Source organism: Pseudorasbora parva, chromosome 24 (genome assembly GCF_024679245.1).
Source record: "Pseudorasbora parva isolate DD20220531a chromosome 24, ASM2467924v1, whole genome shotgun sequence".
In the NCBI taxonomy this organism is placed as follows: Eukaryota; Metazoa; Chordata; class Actinopteri; order Cypriniformes; family Gobionidae; genus Pseudorasbora; species Pseudorasbora parva.
Genome location: NC_090195.1, coordinates 85001 through 100000, shown reverse-complemented (window position 1 = coordinate 100000; position 15000 = coordinate 85001). Strand labels below are relative to the sequence as shown.

General features: G+C 45.3%; 1 protein-coding gene and 1 non-coding gene across 3 annotated transcripts in view; both read left to right on the top strand.

The window, feature by feature from the left end:
• The window catches only part of LOC137064122 (NEDD4-like E3 ubiquitin-protein ligase WWP1), a 60951-nt gene that overhangs the window by 28823 nt on the left and 17128 nt on the right, over positions 1-15000 (top strand). For both annotated transcript variants that reach the window (XM_067435450.1, XM_067435451.1), the window contains 4 exons: positions 4944-5125; positions 5611-5839; positions 12133-12228; positions 13841-14015. In XM_067435450.1, the coding sequence (XP_067291551.1) occupies positions 4944-5125; positions 5611-5839; positions 12133-12228; positions 13841-14015 (682 nt within the window). The remainder of the gene's footprint in view (positions 1-4943; positions 5126-5610; positions 5840-12132; positions 12229-13840; positions 14016-15000) is intronic.
• On the top strand, positions 11549-11623 carry trnaa-agc (transfer RNA alanine (anticodon AGC)). The gene has a single exon. It is a non-coding gene; the product is annotated as a tRNA-Ala (tRNA).

Genomic DNA, 15000 nt, shown 5'->3' with positions numbered 1-15000 from the left:
ATAATAACCTCTCCCTTCTAAGTATGATCTGAACCATTTGAGGACCATCCCAGAAAGCCCGACCCAGTTTTCCAGCCTGTCTAGAAGTATGGTGTGGTCAACAGTGTCGAATGCGGCACTGAGATCCAGTTGTACCAGAATTGATGTTTTGCCTGTATCAGTGTTTAACCGAATATCATTTATAATCTTTATGAGTGCTGTCTCTGTACTGTGATGTGGACGGAAACCAGATTGAAAATTATCAAAGTATCCATTTGAGCGTAAGAATTTGTTCAACTGATTGAAAACAACTTTTTCAATGATTTTGCCTATGAAGGGGAGATTTGAGATTGGTCTGTAGTTGCTCAGTATGGAGTTATCCAGATTTCTCTTTTTCAGAAGAGGCTTAACTATTGCAGTTTTAAGGGCGGTTGGAAAAGTCCCATAGAGAAGTGAGGAGTTTACCACTTCTAGGAGATCTGCTTCTAAACAGTTAAACACACTTTTGAAGAAAGAAGTGGGGAGTGTGTCAAGGGCACAGGTTGATGTTTTAAGATGCTGTACTGTGTCTTCTAAAATTTTGCAGTCAATAGCGTCGAAATCTGACATGGTAATTTTCCGAGGGTTTGGTATGATCTGACTGACCCCAGAGCAACTAGAGGATGTGCTGATCGCCTTTCTGATATTATTGATTTTCTCGGAGAAGTAGGAAGCAAACTCACTGCACTTACTGTCTGAGAGCATTTCACTAGGAGTCTGACTCGGGGGGTTTGTTAGTCTCTCGACAGTAGCAAAAAGAGTGCGCGTGTTGTTTATGTGTTTGTTTATAATATTTGAGAAGAAGGTCTGTCTAGCTTTGCCTAGTTCAACATTGAAAGCATGAAGGGTGTCTTTATAGATGTTATAATGGACTACAAGTTTTGTCTTCCGCCACATGCGTTCAGATTTTCTGCATTGTCTTTTCATTATTTGAACTGCTGTTGAGTTTCTCCAAGGTGCTTTTTGTTTGGTACTCTTTTTCCTGACTTTTAGAGGAGCAATATCATCAATTACACTCTTAACTTTTGAGTTAAAGGAGTCAAGGAGAAAATCAACAGAGTCTGCAGATATGCTTGGTGTTAGAGATAAAGCCTTCATAAACAGCACATTAGTGTTCTCATTTAAGCATCTCTTTTTGACAGAGACAGATCTAGCTTCAATGGCAGGAGAGATTGATATATCAAAGAAAATACAGAAATGATCAGACAGTGCCACATCCTTAATAACAATTGATGAAATGTTTAGACCCTTACTGATAAGTAAATCTAGAGTGTGTCCACGATTGTGTGTGGGTCCATTTACATGCTGTGTCAAATCAAAAGTGTTAAGAACAGTCATGAGCTCTTTTGTTTTACTGGATTCAATATTGTCTATGTGAATGTTAAAATCCCCAGCAATAGCAAAACAGTCAAACTCTGAGGAAATTATTGATAACAGTTCTATAAAGTCCTCAGTGAAGCCTGCAGAGTATTTCGGAGGCCTATAAATAATGATAAGCAGTATGCGTGGAGAACCTTTTAACACAATACCCATATATTCTAGAGACAAATAGTCACCAAATGATACTTGCTTACATTGATAGAAATCTTTAAAAAGAGCAGCAACACCCCCACCTCTCCTAACAGATCTGCAAACACTCATAAAAGTAAAGTTAGGAGGGGCTGCTTCATTGAGGACTGTTGCACTACAGTTTTCTTCTAACTACGTTTCATTTAGAAGCAAAAAATCTAGGTTGTTAGTGGTTATTAAGTCATTGACTAGAAATGATTTGTTTTTAAGTGAACGGATGTTTAAAAGCGCTAACTTAACAGTAATAATTTTTTTCTCCACATTAATCCTATTTTGGCAGGTAACAGGCAGCAGATTATATTGGTTTATTAAACGGCCTGACAAGGCCTTAGACTTTCTTTCACGTAACAGAACAGAGATAGAGAAAGAGGCAGGCACACTGGGTTCCCCCTTGTTTTGTAAACATTTGATAGAGTTACTGTTATCATAGCGGGGACCCAAAACACATCACTGAGAGCTGGAATCAGTTGTTTTTGGTTCACCTACAACAGATGGAGGCGGGTGTGGGCCCTGACGTTGTGACCGAAGAAATCTCACAGGAGGAGGGCGAGGACGAGCTGGGCCCACAGGCTTTGGTGTTTGTGGGGCTCCACGATTTTTGGTCGATATTTGGGGGCTCATAGCGATCGAGTGTGATAGTCTGATTCCAGCATGAACCAAGTCCTCCATTTTCTCTGAGAAGCTCAGATGCGGGGATGCTGGAGAGAGGAATGACATGTCCGGTGAGAGGGGCTGTTTCTCTGGTGTTATCGGAAGCTGAAATATGTTGTCCTGGCTTCCCTGTCCATTTTCCAGAAGATCATCCTTGGGTGCTGAATCTTGGAGCAGATCTAATCCTTCACAGTCAGTCTGTAGTGAGCTCTGTGGGCAGGGCTCAGCTGGGAGTGTGTCCGTGAGCAATTGTTGTTGTGGGGGCGTGGTCTTATCATTGTCCTTGTGGGATGTGTCAGCCACATGTCCATTCAGCTGCTGAAAAGAAGTCCTGTGGTCGTCCATACTCTGTATCAGGTTGAGTGGGTTAGAACACACAGCTGAAGGATGATGAAGGGAAAAATAAATATTGTCCTTTAACACTCTTGCACCAAGTTTGTTTGGGTGGTGGCCATTTGATGTAAACAATTGTCTCTGGCTCCAGAAGAGATTAAAGTTGTCGATGAAGTTCACTCCCTTCATCATGCAGGTTTTTTGCAGCCATGTATTAAGCCCAAGCAACCGTGAGAATCTATTTGTTCCTCTTGCTGGCAGTGGTCCACTGATGAACGGCTGAACTTTCAGTTTGCTAAGTGTTTCAAAAAGTTCATTGAAATCCCTTTTAATGAGTTCTGACTGCTCTCTCTGAATATCGTTCTTCCCTACATGAATGATAAGTCGATTTGCGGTCTTATGTTTTATCAGGATGTTCTGAATTTCCCTGTTTACATCAGAAATGGTTGCTTGTGGAAGGCAGCATGTAGTTGTCTCTCTGCTGCTAATGTTTCTGACTGTGGAATCACCCACTATCAGAGTCCTTGGCTCGGCTGTGCTCTGAGCTGAGGGCCGCTGTCTGCTCGACCTTGAGCGCCTGTTAGCATTAGTGTTAGCTGTGGGCTGATGCAATCCGTGTTCGATCACATTCATCACGTTTTGGGATTCATCACCCTCATTCATTAATACTTCAAATCTGTTTTTGAGATGTATCGATGGTGGTCGGAAACTACTGTTTGCAATCCTTGTGTCTGGGGTAGAGCATGCTACTGCAGCAATATATGAAGCTTGTGACAATCTGACGTCTCGAGTGCGTTTGGGTCTTGCCCCCTGTTTGTGCCATCGATTAATGTGTTGATCAGTTACTTGTTTCTCTATCTGTTGAGTAGCACTAAATTTACGGGACTCACCAGCTGTGTGCAGCGGACGTTCGTGATGAAGCTCTGCTGTGTGATTCGTCCGGTTTGGTAGTTGCGCAAATAACTTTGTTTCAAGAACTGCAATCCGTTGTGAAAGTCTGTGGCAGTTTGTGCAGCAAGTAGATTCTTGAACTAAAAGAGGCATTTTCTTATCCTTTCGATAGTAGGCAGCTGTGTTTTCCCTTCCGGAATGTAAGCTGATGGAAGGGAGAGGCTGGTCAGATGAAGTGTTCGCTTTTTTGTAGTAATCCAGTCTCCAGAGTTTCAAGTTTTATCAAAAAAGTTAAGCTTTGTTGTTTGAGCGCTGTGTTGATTTGCTGAAGTTGAAGTTATGAGATAAAATATAGAAGCGATAGAGCAAAGCGCGGAGCAGTAAGCAAGAGCGTCCGAACAGTAGCGAAGCAGGAAGCAGGAAGAATATAGAATCGTGAGTTCAGTATCGTGATATATATCGAACCGCGAGATCAGTATTGTGATATATATAGAATCGTGAGTTCAGTATCGTGATATATATAGAATCGTGAGTTCAGTATCGTGATATATATAGAATCGTGAGTTCAGTATCGTGATATATATAGAATCGTGAGATCAGTATCGTGATATATATAGAATCGTGAGATCAGTATCGTGATATATATCGAATCGTGAGTTCAGTATTGTGATATATATAGAATCGTGAGCTCAGTATTGTGATATATATCGAATCGTGAGTTCAGTATCGTGATATATATTGAATCGTGAGCTCAGTATTGTGATATATATCGAATCGTGAGTTCAGTATCGTGATATATATCGAACCGCGAGATCAGTATCGTGATATATATTGAATCATGAGTTCAGTATTGTGATATATATCGAATCATGAGCCCAGTATCGTGATATATATCGAATCGTGAGTTCAGTATCGTGATATATATCGAATCGTGAGTTCAGTATTGTGATATATATCGAATCGTGAGTTCAGTATCGTGATATATATCGAATCGTGAGCTCAGTATTGTGATATATATATAGAATCGTGAGTTCAGTATCGTGATATATATCGAATCGTGAGTTCAGTATTGTGATATATATCGAATCATGAGCCCAGTATCGTGATATATATCTAATCGTGAGTTCAGTATCGTGATATATATCGAATCGTGAGCTCAGTATTGTGATATATATCGAATCATGAGCCCAGTATCGTGATATATATCTAATCGTGAGTTCAGTATCGTGATATATATCGAATCGTGAGCTCAGTATCGTGATATATATCGAATCGTGAGCTCAGTATTGTGATATATATCGAATCGTGAGTTCAGTATCGTGATATATATCGAATCGTGAGTTCAATATCGTGATATATATCGAATCGTGAGCTCAGCATCGTGATATATATCGAATCGTGAGTTCAGTATCGTGATATATATCAAATCGTCACAGAAGTGTATCCTTACCTTTGACTTTGACTGATGTTTGATTCTGCAGGTCTGTGAATGGCTCAGACAGACCTGAGACTGAAGCCCCGCCCACCTTATCTGCCAACAGTGAGATTAGCCCCTCCCCTCTCCTCAATGGAGACAGAGACTCCTCCCCTTCACACCCAACTCCCAGTCCGAAGGCCACGCCCACTCCACAGCCCGGCAACAGTGATGTGAGCAGCACAGCCGGTGAGAGGCACATGTCACTTCCTGTTTAATACCCATGATGAATATTTAAAGCTGCCGATGGACGATGATAACGAGTCTGTCTGTCTGCCTGTCTGTCTGTCTGTCTGTCTGTCTGTCTCTATCTATCTATCTGTCTGTCTGCCTGCCTGCCTGCCTGTTTGCCTGTCTGTCTCACTGTCTGTCTGTCTGTCTGCCTGCCTGCCTGTCTGTCTTTCTGTCTCACTGTCTGTCTGTCTGTCTGTCTGTCTGCCTGCCTTCCTGCCTGCCTGCCTGTCTGCCTGCCTGTCTGTCTTTCTGTCTGTCGTTCTGTCTGTCTGCCTGCCTGTCTGCCTGCCTGTCTGTCTGTCTGCCTGCCTGTCTGTCTGCCTGCCTGTCTGCCTGTCTTACTGACTGTCTCACTGTCTGCCTGCCTGCCTGCCTGTCTGTCTGTCTGTCTGTCTGCCTGTCTGTCTGTCTGTCTTTCTGTCTTTCTGTCTGTCTGTCAGTGAATGGGCGGGGCCGTGAGTGTTCTGCTGATAATGAGGACGGCGCTGCTCCCGCTCCTGCTGCTGCTGATGGGTCCTGCAGTGCTTCCTCTTCTCCTGCAGGTGGCGCTGCTCCTCCATCTTTAGCCTCTCAGACTCCTGCTGCCTCCAGCTCCAGCTCGCCCCCTGATGGAGGAAAACCACAGCAGCAGCAACCGCCAGCAGCCGGACCAGAACCACTGCCACCCGGGTCAGACTCAGACACACACACACACACACACACACACACACACACACTGCCACCCGGGTCAGACGCACACACACACACACACACACACTCTGCCACCCGGGTCAGACACACGCACACGCACACACTGCCACCCAGGTCAGACACACACACACACACTAGGGCTGCACGATATTGGAAAAAAATTACATTGTGATATTTTCCCCCCCAACGATATATATTGCGATATTGAGAGCCATCAATCCAGGCTAAAGTCAATAATTACCCTTCCGTGATATTAAGAAATGTTGGAAAGTGTGTAAACAGGAAACTAAACCTCCAGTAGGTGGCAGCAGGTGACCGTCTTAACGAGTGAGTCACTGAGTCGTTCATTCAAACGATTCATTCAAAACTGAATCATTCACACTCGTTGCTGTGAGTGAGACGTGTTACGGGTCTGCTGTGAACGATTTTCGCTGCTGAAATAGAACAACAACACTAAACATTGCATCTAAACTGTAAGTGACTTTAAGTGAATGTTAATTAGTTGTCATATGAAATCAGTGTCATTTACAGTCGTGATGGACTTCAGGAAAAATCATCAGTTCATCATATATTATCCGCTATCCATCGCCACTAACACTAAACTAATGCACAATCATTCTTTCATTTCGGTGATTGGCTAGTTATTTTTTGTTTTAATCAGGCTCTTGTCCGTCAGCCAAGTAATATTATCTGTCACTCGTCCCTTCAGAACACCCACATGTCCCGGACGAGCGTTAATGTCGAGCCCTGCTTTGTATTCGTCGTAAAGATCTGGTGCCGTTTAAAGTGATCAGACACATTGGTGGTTTTCTTGTTTTGTGGCCACAAGACACTCCATGCAGTGCCTCTTTTTGTTCAACATCCTCCTTTATGCAGCCGAAATAGTCCCAAAAAGATGATTTCTGGTACGAACCTTTTTTTTCCTCTTCGGATCCTCTTCGTCGCGTATTTTAGCCGTGAATGTGCAGTGCAGGCTCAGGAACAGGCATGTCACTCCAGCATCACACTGGTGTTCGCTGTGTGCTGCCGTTCTCTTCACACACCACAGGCTACGACCCTTCACACCACATGTGCCGGCGATGGGACTATCACACACGCGTACATCGTGATGTCGATGTTAAAACAGAATATCGTTCAGCCCTAACACAGACACACACACACACACACACACACACACTCACACTGCCACCCGGGTCAGACACACACACACACACACACTCACACTGCCACCCGGGTCAGACACACACACACACACACACACACACACACACTGCCACCCGGGTCAGACACACACACACACACACACACATACATCTCTCTCTCTCTGGTAGTCCATCGATGTCCGATGATGACTTCTTCTATGACTTGTGTGTTCTTTGATGACTGTAAAGTCCGATGCGGGAAGCACACTGTCTTTTACAGACAGGGCATGTAAAAGTGTCTCCGGATTGCCTTGGGGGTGCGGGAACAAGCATTGCCTGTTTTCTCTGATCTCTTTTAGACAGGCGAAGTTCAATTCTCCTGGCTTCATAGCTTTGTGCTCCATTCTGACATGTTTGCCGCCAGAGTGTACGGTTTGCGGCACTACTTTCCAGGGATAAGGGGTTCATCCCACACTTCTTAAGAGAGGCTTTTAGTTGGTCTTTCAGTCTCTTTTTTTGACCTCCTGCAGAACGACATCCAAGATGTAATTGCCCGTACAATACCTTACGTGGAAAGCGACTTGATGGCATTCTCACCACATGACCAAGCCATCTAAGTTGGTATAGCATTAGAGTTGCTTCTATACTCCAACAGTTCGCTTTTTTCAGGATATCAACATGTGGCACTCGATCTTGCCAAGTCACCTTAAGGATACGCTGCAGGCATCTAATGTGGAAAGACTCCAACATTTTCAGATGTCGAGCATAGATAGTCCATGTCTCAGAACCATACAGAAGGGCGGTGAGGCAGATTGCCCGATAAACAGCAATCTTTGTGTGGAGATTTAAATTTGTGTTACTGAACACTCTTTTCCTCAACCTCCCAAATGAAGATGCAGCCTGCTTGATCCTATATTGAATATCTTGATCTATGCTACAGTCATTTGATAGATAACTGCCAAGATATTTGAAGTGTGGCACTATAGTAAGTGTGGAATCATGAACAGTGAAAACTGGTGGCTTTTGTGGAGGATCCGAGGACCACTGACAAAGGACTTCCGTTTTCTTGATATTCACAGCTAGACCCATCCTGCTGTATGCTTTAACAACAGCATTAAGAGTATTCTGTAAGTCTTCTGGAGTATGTGACACCAAGGCACAATCGTCTGCATACTGCAATTCCAGCACTCGAACCAACTGAAGCTTAGTGACTGCCTGGAACCTCCTGATGTTAAACAGGTTACCATCCAGTCTATAAGCCACTGTAACGCCACTTTCTTCTTCCATTTCTTTATGCAGCAGCTTTGTGACACACAGTAAGAAGATGTTAAACAAGACTGGTGCAAGAACACAGCCCTGCCTTACTCCAGTGCCTACTGCAAAGTGTGCAGATTCTAGTCCACCCAATGTCACTTTGGCAGTCATCCCATCATGGAACTGTCGTAGCAATGTGGTAAACTTTACAGAGCATCCAAAATGCAAAAGCACTTCCCATAAGATGTCACGATTTACAGAATCAAAGGCTTTGGAAAGATCCACAAAAGCAATGAACAAGTTCTTATGTTGTTCGCGACATTTCTCCTGCAGCTGGCGTGTGGTAAATATCATGTCCACTGTACTTCGACCTGCTCTGAACCCGCTTTGGGATTCAGGCAATAGATTTTCTGAGATAGTATTAACAAGTCTATGGAGCATTACCTTTGCCAGAACTTTACCTGCAACTGAAAGAAGAGAGATACCCCTACTATTTTCACAAATGGACCTGTCACCCTTGTTTTTATATATTGTGACAATATTTGCATCCTTCCACTGTTGGGGAATATTTTCTTGCTGCCACACTAGGGTGATGAACTGATGGATTGCCCTTGTGCAGAGGTACCCTCCTTCCTTCAGGAGCTCAGCAGGAATACAGTCAGGCCCAGGGGACTTGCTGTTTTTCGAATTCTTGATTGCAGCATACACTTCAGAAAAAGAAGGTGGAACATCAAGACTCTGAATGCTTGGTAAAGTTGGTAGTTCCTCCAGCACTGTAAGATCAACAGATGCCTTTTGGTTTAATAAGGCTTGAAAATGCTCTCCCCATCTTTGAACAATACCTGTTTGGTCCTTAATGAGGGTCAATTCATCAGCTGATCTCAAGGGGCAGATCGAGTAAGATATTGGGCCATAAATGGCCTTAACTGCATTATAAAAATTATGCATATCATGGTTATCTGCAAAGGATTGAATCTGCTGGGCCTTGGATATCCACCACTGATTCTGCAGTTGCCGCAAGGTCCCTTGCATTGCTTTTCTCTGTCCGTGCCAGACCTTCTTAAGAGTTTCACAAGTTGGATTATTAAGGAAGGCTTTATGGGCAATATGCATTTTTTTAAGGAGGGTGGTAATATGTGTGGAATTTTCGTCAAACCAATCCTGGTTTTTTTTCTTGTGCTTTCCAATAGATTCAACTGCTGCATCATAAAGAGATGTACTTATGTAACTCCATTTGCTGTCGATTGTCTCTTCATTCCTGAGAAGAGAGTCAATGTCCTGAAGTTTCTTAGCAACAGAGCATCGGTAGTTGTTCCGTACTTCAGTATCTTGGAGCCTTGCGCAGTTTAGCTTCCCTGACGCTGCCTTTCTAAGATGTACTGCCCGCTGGATCCTCAGGTTTACCTTGGTAACAATCATCCGATGATCCGTCCAGCACTCAGCTCCTCTCATAGCTCGAGTTAAGAGCACATCTCTCATATCATTCTGTCTGACAATGACATAGTCTAGCAGATGCCAATGCTTGGATCGTGGGTGTAACCAAGAGGTCTTATATTTGTTTTTTAATTGAAACATGGTATTAGTGATGATAAGGCTGTGTTCAGCGCAGAGACTCAAGAGTCTTAATCCGTTGGCATTTACATTTCCAATGCCATGATGTCCAATTATTCCATCCCAAATATCACTATTCCTTCCTACTCTTGCATTGAAGTCACCCAGCAGCAAGATTTTATCATTTTGTGGAACCTTCCTAAGGGCCTCATCCAATGTCTCATAGAAACTATCCTTCACCTCTTTTTCTGATGGAAGAGTAGGTGCATAAGCACTGAAAATAGTGGCATATTGCTTTCCAACAAGAGGGAAGCGGAGTGACATTAGCCTTTCACTGATGCCAATTGGGGCTTCAGTAAGGTTTGGGAGGATGCTATTTTTAATGGCCAAACCAACGCCATGCAGATGCTGTCCTCCTGTAGGGTATCCTCTCCAAAAAAAAGTATAGCCCTCACCTTCCTCCTTTAATGATCCTTCTCCCAGAAGCCTGGTCTCACTTAATGCAGCTATGTCAATGTTGTAACGCTTAAGCTCAGCAGCAACCAATGCTGTCCTTCGACTAGGTCGATTAGTGCCATAGTTAGAGTCCAGGAGAGTTCTAATGTTCCATGTTGCTATGCGTAATGGAATATATTTATTTTGAATTTTTCGACCGCTGAAACGGAATGACCTGATAGGTGCGGTATCCTATCCAGGTTTGATCTGAGTGGACAATGTTTAGATCACCTTTTCTAGATCCTTCCCCAGATGGGGTGAGCAGTGCGACTCCTTAATAGGACTGCTCAGACACACAGGGGTCTGCCGGGAGCAGCTGCCACTCATTCCAGCTACTGACGACCATATACCCCGTGTCGCCACTGTGCAGAGTCTGAGCTAGGGACTCCCAGATCATTCAGTCCTGCCCCCGTTACCAAGCACTCCATCGCCAGTGGACTTGAAAGAGAATCTTGAAGAAACACCACAAGATAAACAGAAGATACCTGCGCAAGGAAGTGATTTAAGTGGTGAGAGAGATGCGCCTGCTCCAACACCACTACTTTGCTGTAGGGGGATGTAATCCAATGGCAAGGAAAGAATCCAGGACGACCGGTTCCCCCCCCCCAGCTGCAGGAGGCTGCCAGAAATCCGGTCTGTTGGAGAACTGCCTTAATGTACGCCTACCAGCACGTGCTTTGATTTCAGGGTGTGCTCCCCTAGTCTTAGTCTTACCAGACTAACCCGAAAGACAGCGGGGCGGTGGTTGATCGTGGAATGACCTCTGGGGACCACCGCAGCTCCGAGATCCCCTGTCAAGTTAGCCTGAGGCCGCAAGGCACCCAGTTACCGTGTGTAGCCACGTGGAGGCCTGACAGGAGTCTTGGTGAAGGAGAGGCTTTGTACTGGCATGGGTAGACTTACACCGTAGCTGCTTCCCTATTCACCACTAGGGGCTAGCCAGCGGCAGTTAGCTGTAAGCAAGAGGCTGGCAAGCAAGTAAGCAAACAGGCATGCATCTTACCTCTCATCCCACAGTACTGCACTAGAGGCATCACAACACCCTGCTTTTACACAAAAGCGCACACACGCACATACATACATACATACACACACACACACACACTGCCACCCAGGTCAGACTCACACACACACACACACACACACAGCCACCCAGGTCAGACTCACACAAACACACACACACACACAGCCACCCAGGTCAGACTCACACACACTGCCACCCAGGTCAGACTCGCACACACACTAGGCTTTCCTGTAGCTCAACCAGTAGAGCGTGGCGCTAGCAACGCCAAGGTCATGGGTTCAATTCCCAGGGAAAGCAAGAACTGACAATAATGTAAAATGTGTACCTTGAATGGAATGTAAGTCGCTTTGGATAAAAGCATCTGCCAAATGCATAAATGTAAATGTAAATGTAAACACACACACACACAGCCACCCAGGTCAGACTCACACACACACACACACACACACACACACTGCCACCCAGGTCAGACTCACACACACACAGAGCCACCCAGGTCAGACTCACACGCACACACACACACACTGCCACCCAGGTCAGACTCACACACACACACAGCCACCCAGGTCAGACTCACATATACGCACACACACACACACACACACACACACACACACACACACACACACACACACACACACACACACACACACACACACAGCCACCCAGGTCAGACTCACATATACGCACACACACACACACACACACACACTGCCACCCAGGTCAGACTCACATATATGCACACACACACACACACACACTTGTCTGTCATGCTATAATCTCAGTGTGTGTGTGTGTGTTCTCAGATGGGAACAGAGGAAGGATCCTCACGGCAGAACGTATTACGTGGATCACAACACGAGAACGACGACCTGGGAGCGACCGCAGCCGCTGCCGCTGGGGTGAGACACGTGACCTCACACACCGGGTCTATACATGACCGGGTCTATACATGACCGGGTCTATACATGACCGGGTCTATATATGATTGGGTCTATACATGACCGGGTCTATATATGACCGGGTCTATATATGACCGGGTCTATATATGACGGGGTCTATACATGACCGGGTCTATACATGACCGGGTCTATACATGACCGGGTCTATAAATGATTGGGTCTATACATGACGGGGTCTATACATGAACGGGTCTATACATGACGGGGTCTATACATGACGGGGTCTATACATGACGGGGTCTATACATGACCGGGTCTATATATGATTGGGTCTATACATGACCGGGTCTATACATGACCAGGTCTATACATAACCGGGTCTATATATGATTGGGTCTATACATGACTAGGTCTATACATGACCTGGTCTATATATGATTGGGTCTATACATGACTGGGTCTATATATGATTGGGTCTATACATGACTGGGTCTATATATGATTGGGTCTATACATGACTGGGTCTATATATGATTGGGTCTATACATGACTGGGTCTATATATGATTGGGTCTATACATGACGGGGTCTATACATGACGGGGTCTATACATGATCAGGTCTATATATGATTGGGTCTATACATGACCGGATCTATACATGACCGGATCTATACATGACTGGGTCTATACATGACGGGGTCTATACATGACCAGGTCTATATATGATTGGGTCTATACATGACCGGGTCTATACATGACGGGGTCTATACATGACCGGGTTTATACATGACCGGGTCTATACATGACCGGTCTATACATGACGGGGTCTATACATGACCGGGTCTATAAATGACCGGGTCTATATATGATTGGGTCTATACATGACTAGGTCTATACATGACCTGGTCTATATATGATTGGGTCTATACATGACCAGGTCTATATATGATTGGGTCTATACATGACCGGGTCTATACATGACCGGGTCTATACATGACCGGGTCTATACATGATTGGGTCTATACATGACCGGGTCTATACATGACTAGGTCTATATATGATTGGGTCTATACATGACTGGGTCTATGTATGATTGGGTCTATACATGACTGGGTCTATATATGATTGGGTCTATACATGACTGGGTCTATATATGACTGGGTCTATATATGATTGGGTCTATACATGACTGGGTCTATATATGATTGGGTCTATACATGACTGGGTCTATATATGATTGGGTCTATACATGACGGGGTCTATACATGATCAGGTCTATATATGATTGGGTCTATACATGACTGGGTCTATACATGACGGGGTCTATACATGACCAGGTCTATATATGATTGGGTCTATACATGACTGGGTCTATATATGATTGGGTCTATACATGACTGGGTCTATACATGATTGGGTCTATACATGACGGGGTCTATACATGATTGGGTCTATACATGACGGGGTCTATACATGACTATGTATTAAAACCGCGTGGAAATGAAGCGTTAATTGAACAGATATTTTTCGTGTGTATGTTTAACGATGTTTTGATGCGGCTCTGCTAACCTGTGTGTGTGTGTGTGTGTATTGTTGACTCTAACGTGTGCAGCTGGGAGCGGAGGGTGGATAATCGCGGCCGGATTTATTACGTGGATCACAACACGCGCACCACCACATGGCAGCGGCCGACCATGGAGTCCGTGAGGAACTTCGAGCAGTGGCAGTCTCAGCGCAGCCAGCTGCAGGGGGCCATGCATCAGTTCAACCAGAGATACCTGTACTCGGTACACACACACACACACACACACACACACACTCAGCGCAGTCAGCTGCAGGGGGCCATGCATCAGTTCAACCAGAGATACCTGTACTCGGTAACCACACACACACACACACACACACACACACACACACACACTCTCAGCGCAGTTAGCTGCAGGGGGCCATGCATCAGTTCAACCAGAGATACCTGTACTCGGTACACACACACACACACACACACACACACACACACACTCTCAGCGCAGTCAGCTGCAGGGGGCCATGCATCAGTTCAACCAGAGATACCTGTACTCGGTACACACACACACACACACACACACACACACTCTCAGCGCAGTCAGCTGCAGGGGGCCATGCATCAGTTCAACCAGAGATACCTGTACTCGGTACACACACACACACACACACACACTCTCTCAGCGCAGTCAGCTGCAGGGGGCCATGCATCAGTTCAACCAGAGATACCTGTACTCGGTACACACACACACACACACTCTCTCAGCGCAGTCAGCTGCAGGGGACCATGCATCAGTTCAACCAGAGATACCTGTACTCGGTACACACACACACACACACACACTCTCAGCGCAGTCAGCTGCAGGGGGCCATGCATCAGTTCAACCAGAGATACCTGTACTCGGTACACACACACACACACACACACACTCAGCGCAGTCAGCTGCAGGGGGCCATGCATCAGTTCAACCAGAGATACCTGTACTCGGTACACACACACACACACACACACACACACACACACACACACTCTCTCAGCGCAGTCAGCTGCAGGGGGCCAGGCATCAGTTCAACCAGAGATACCTGTACTCGGTACATGACCCCACACACACACACACACACACACACACACACACACACACTCAGCGCAGTCAGCTGCAGGGGGCCATGCATCAGTTCAACCAGAGATACCTGTACTCGGTACACACACACACACACTCTCTCAGCGCAGTCAGCTGCAGGGGGCCATGC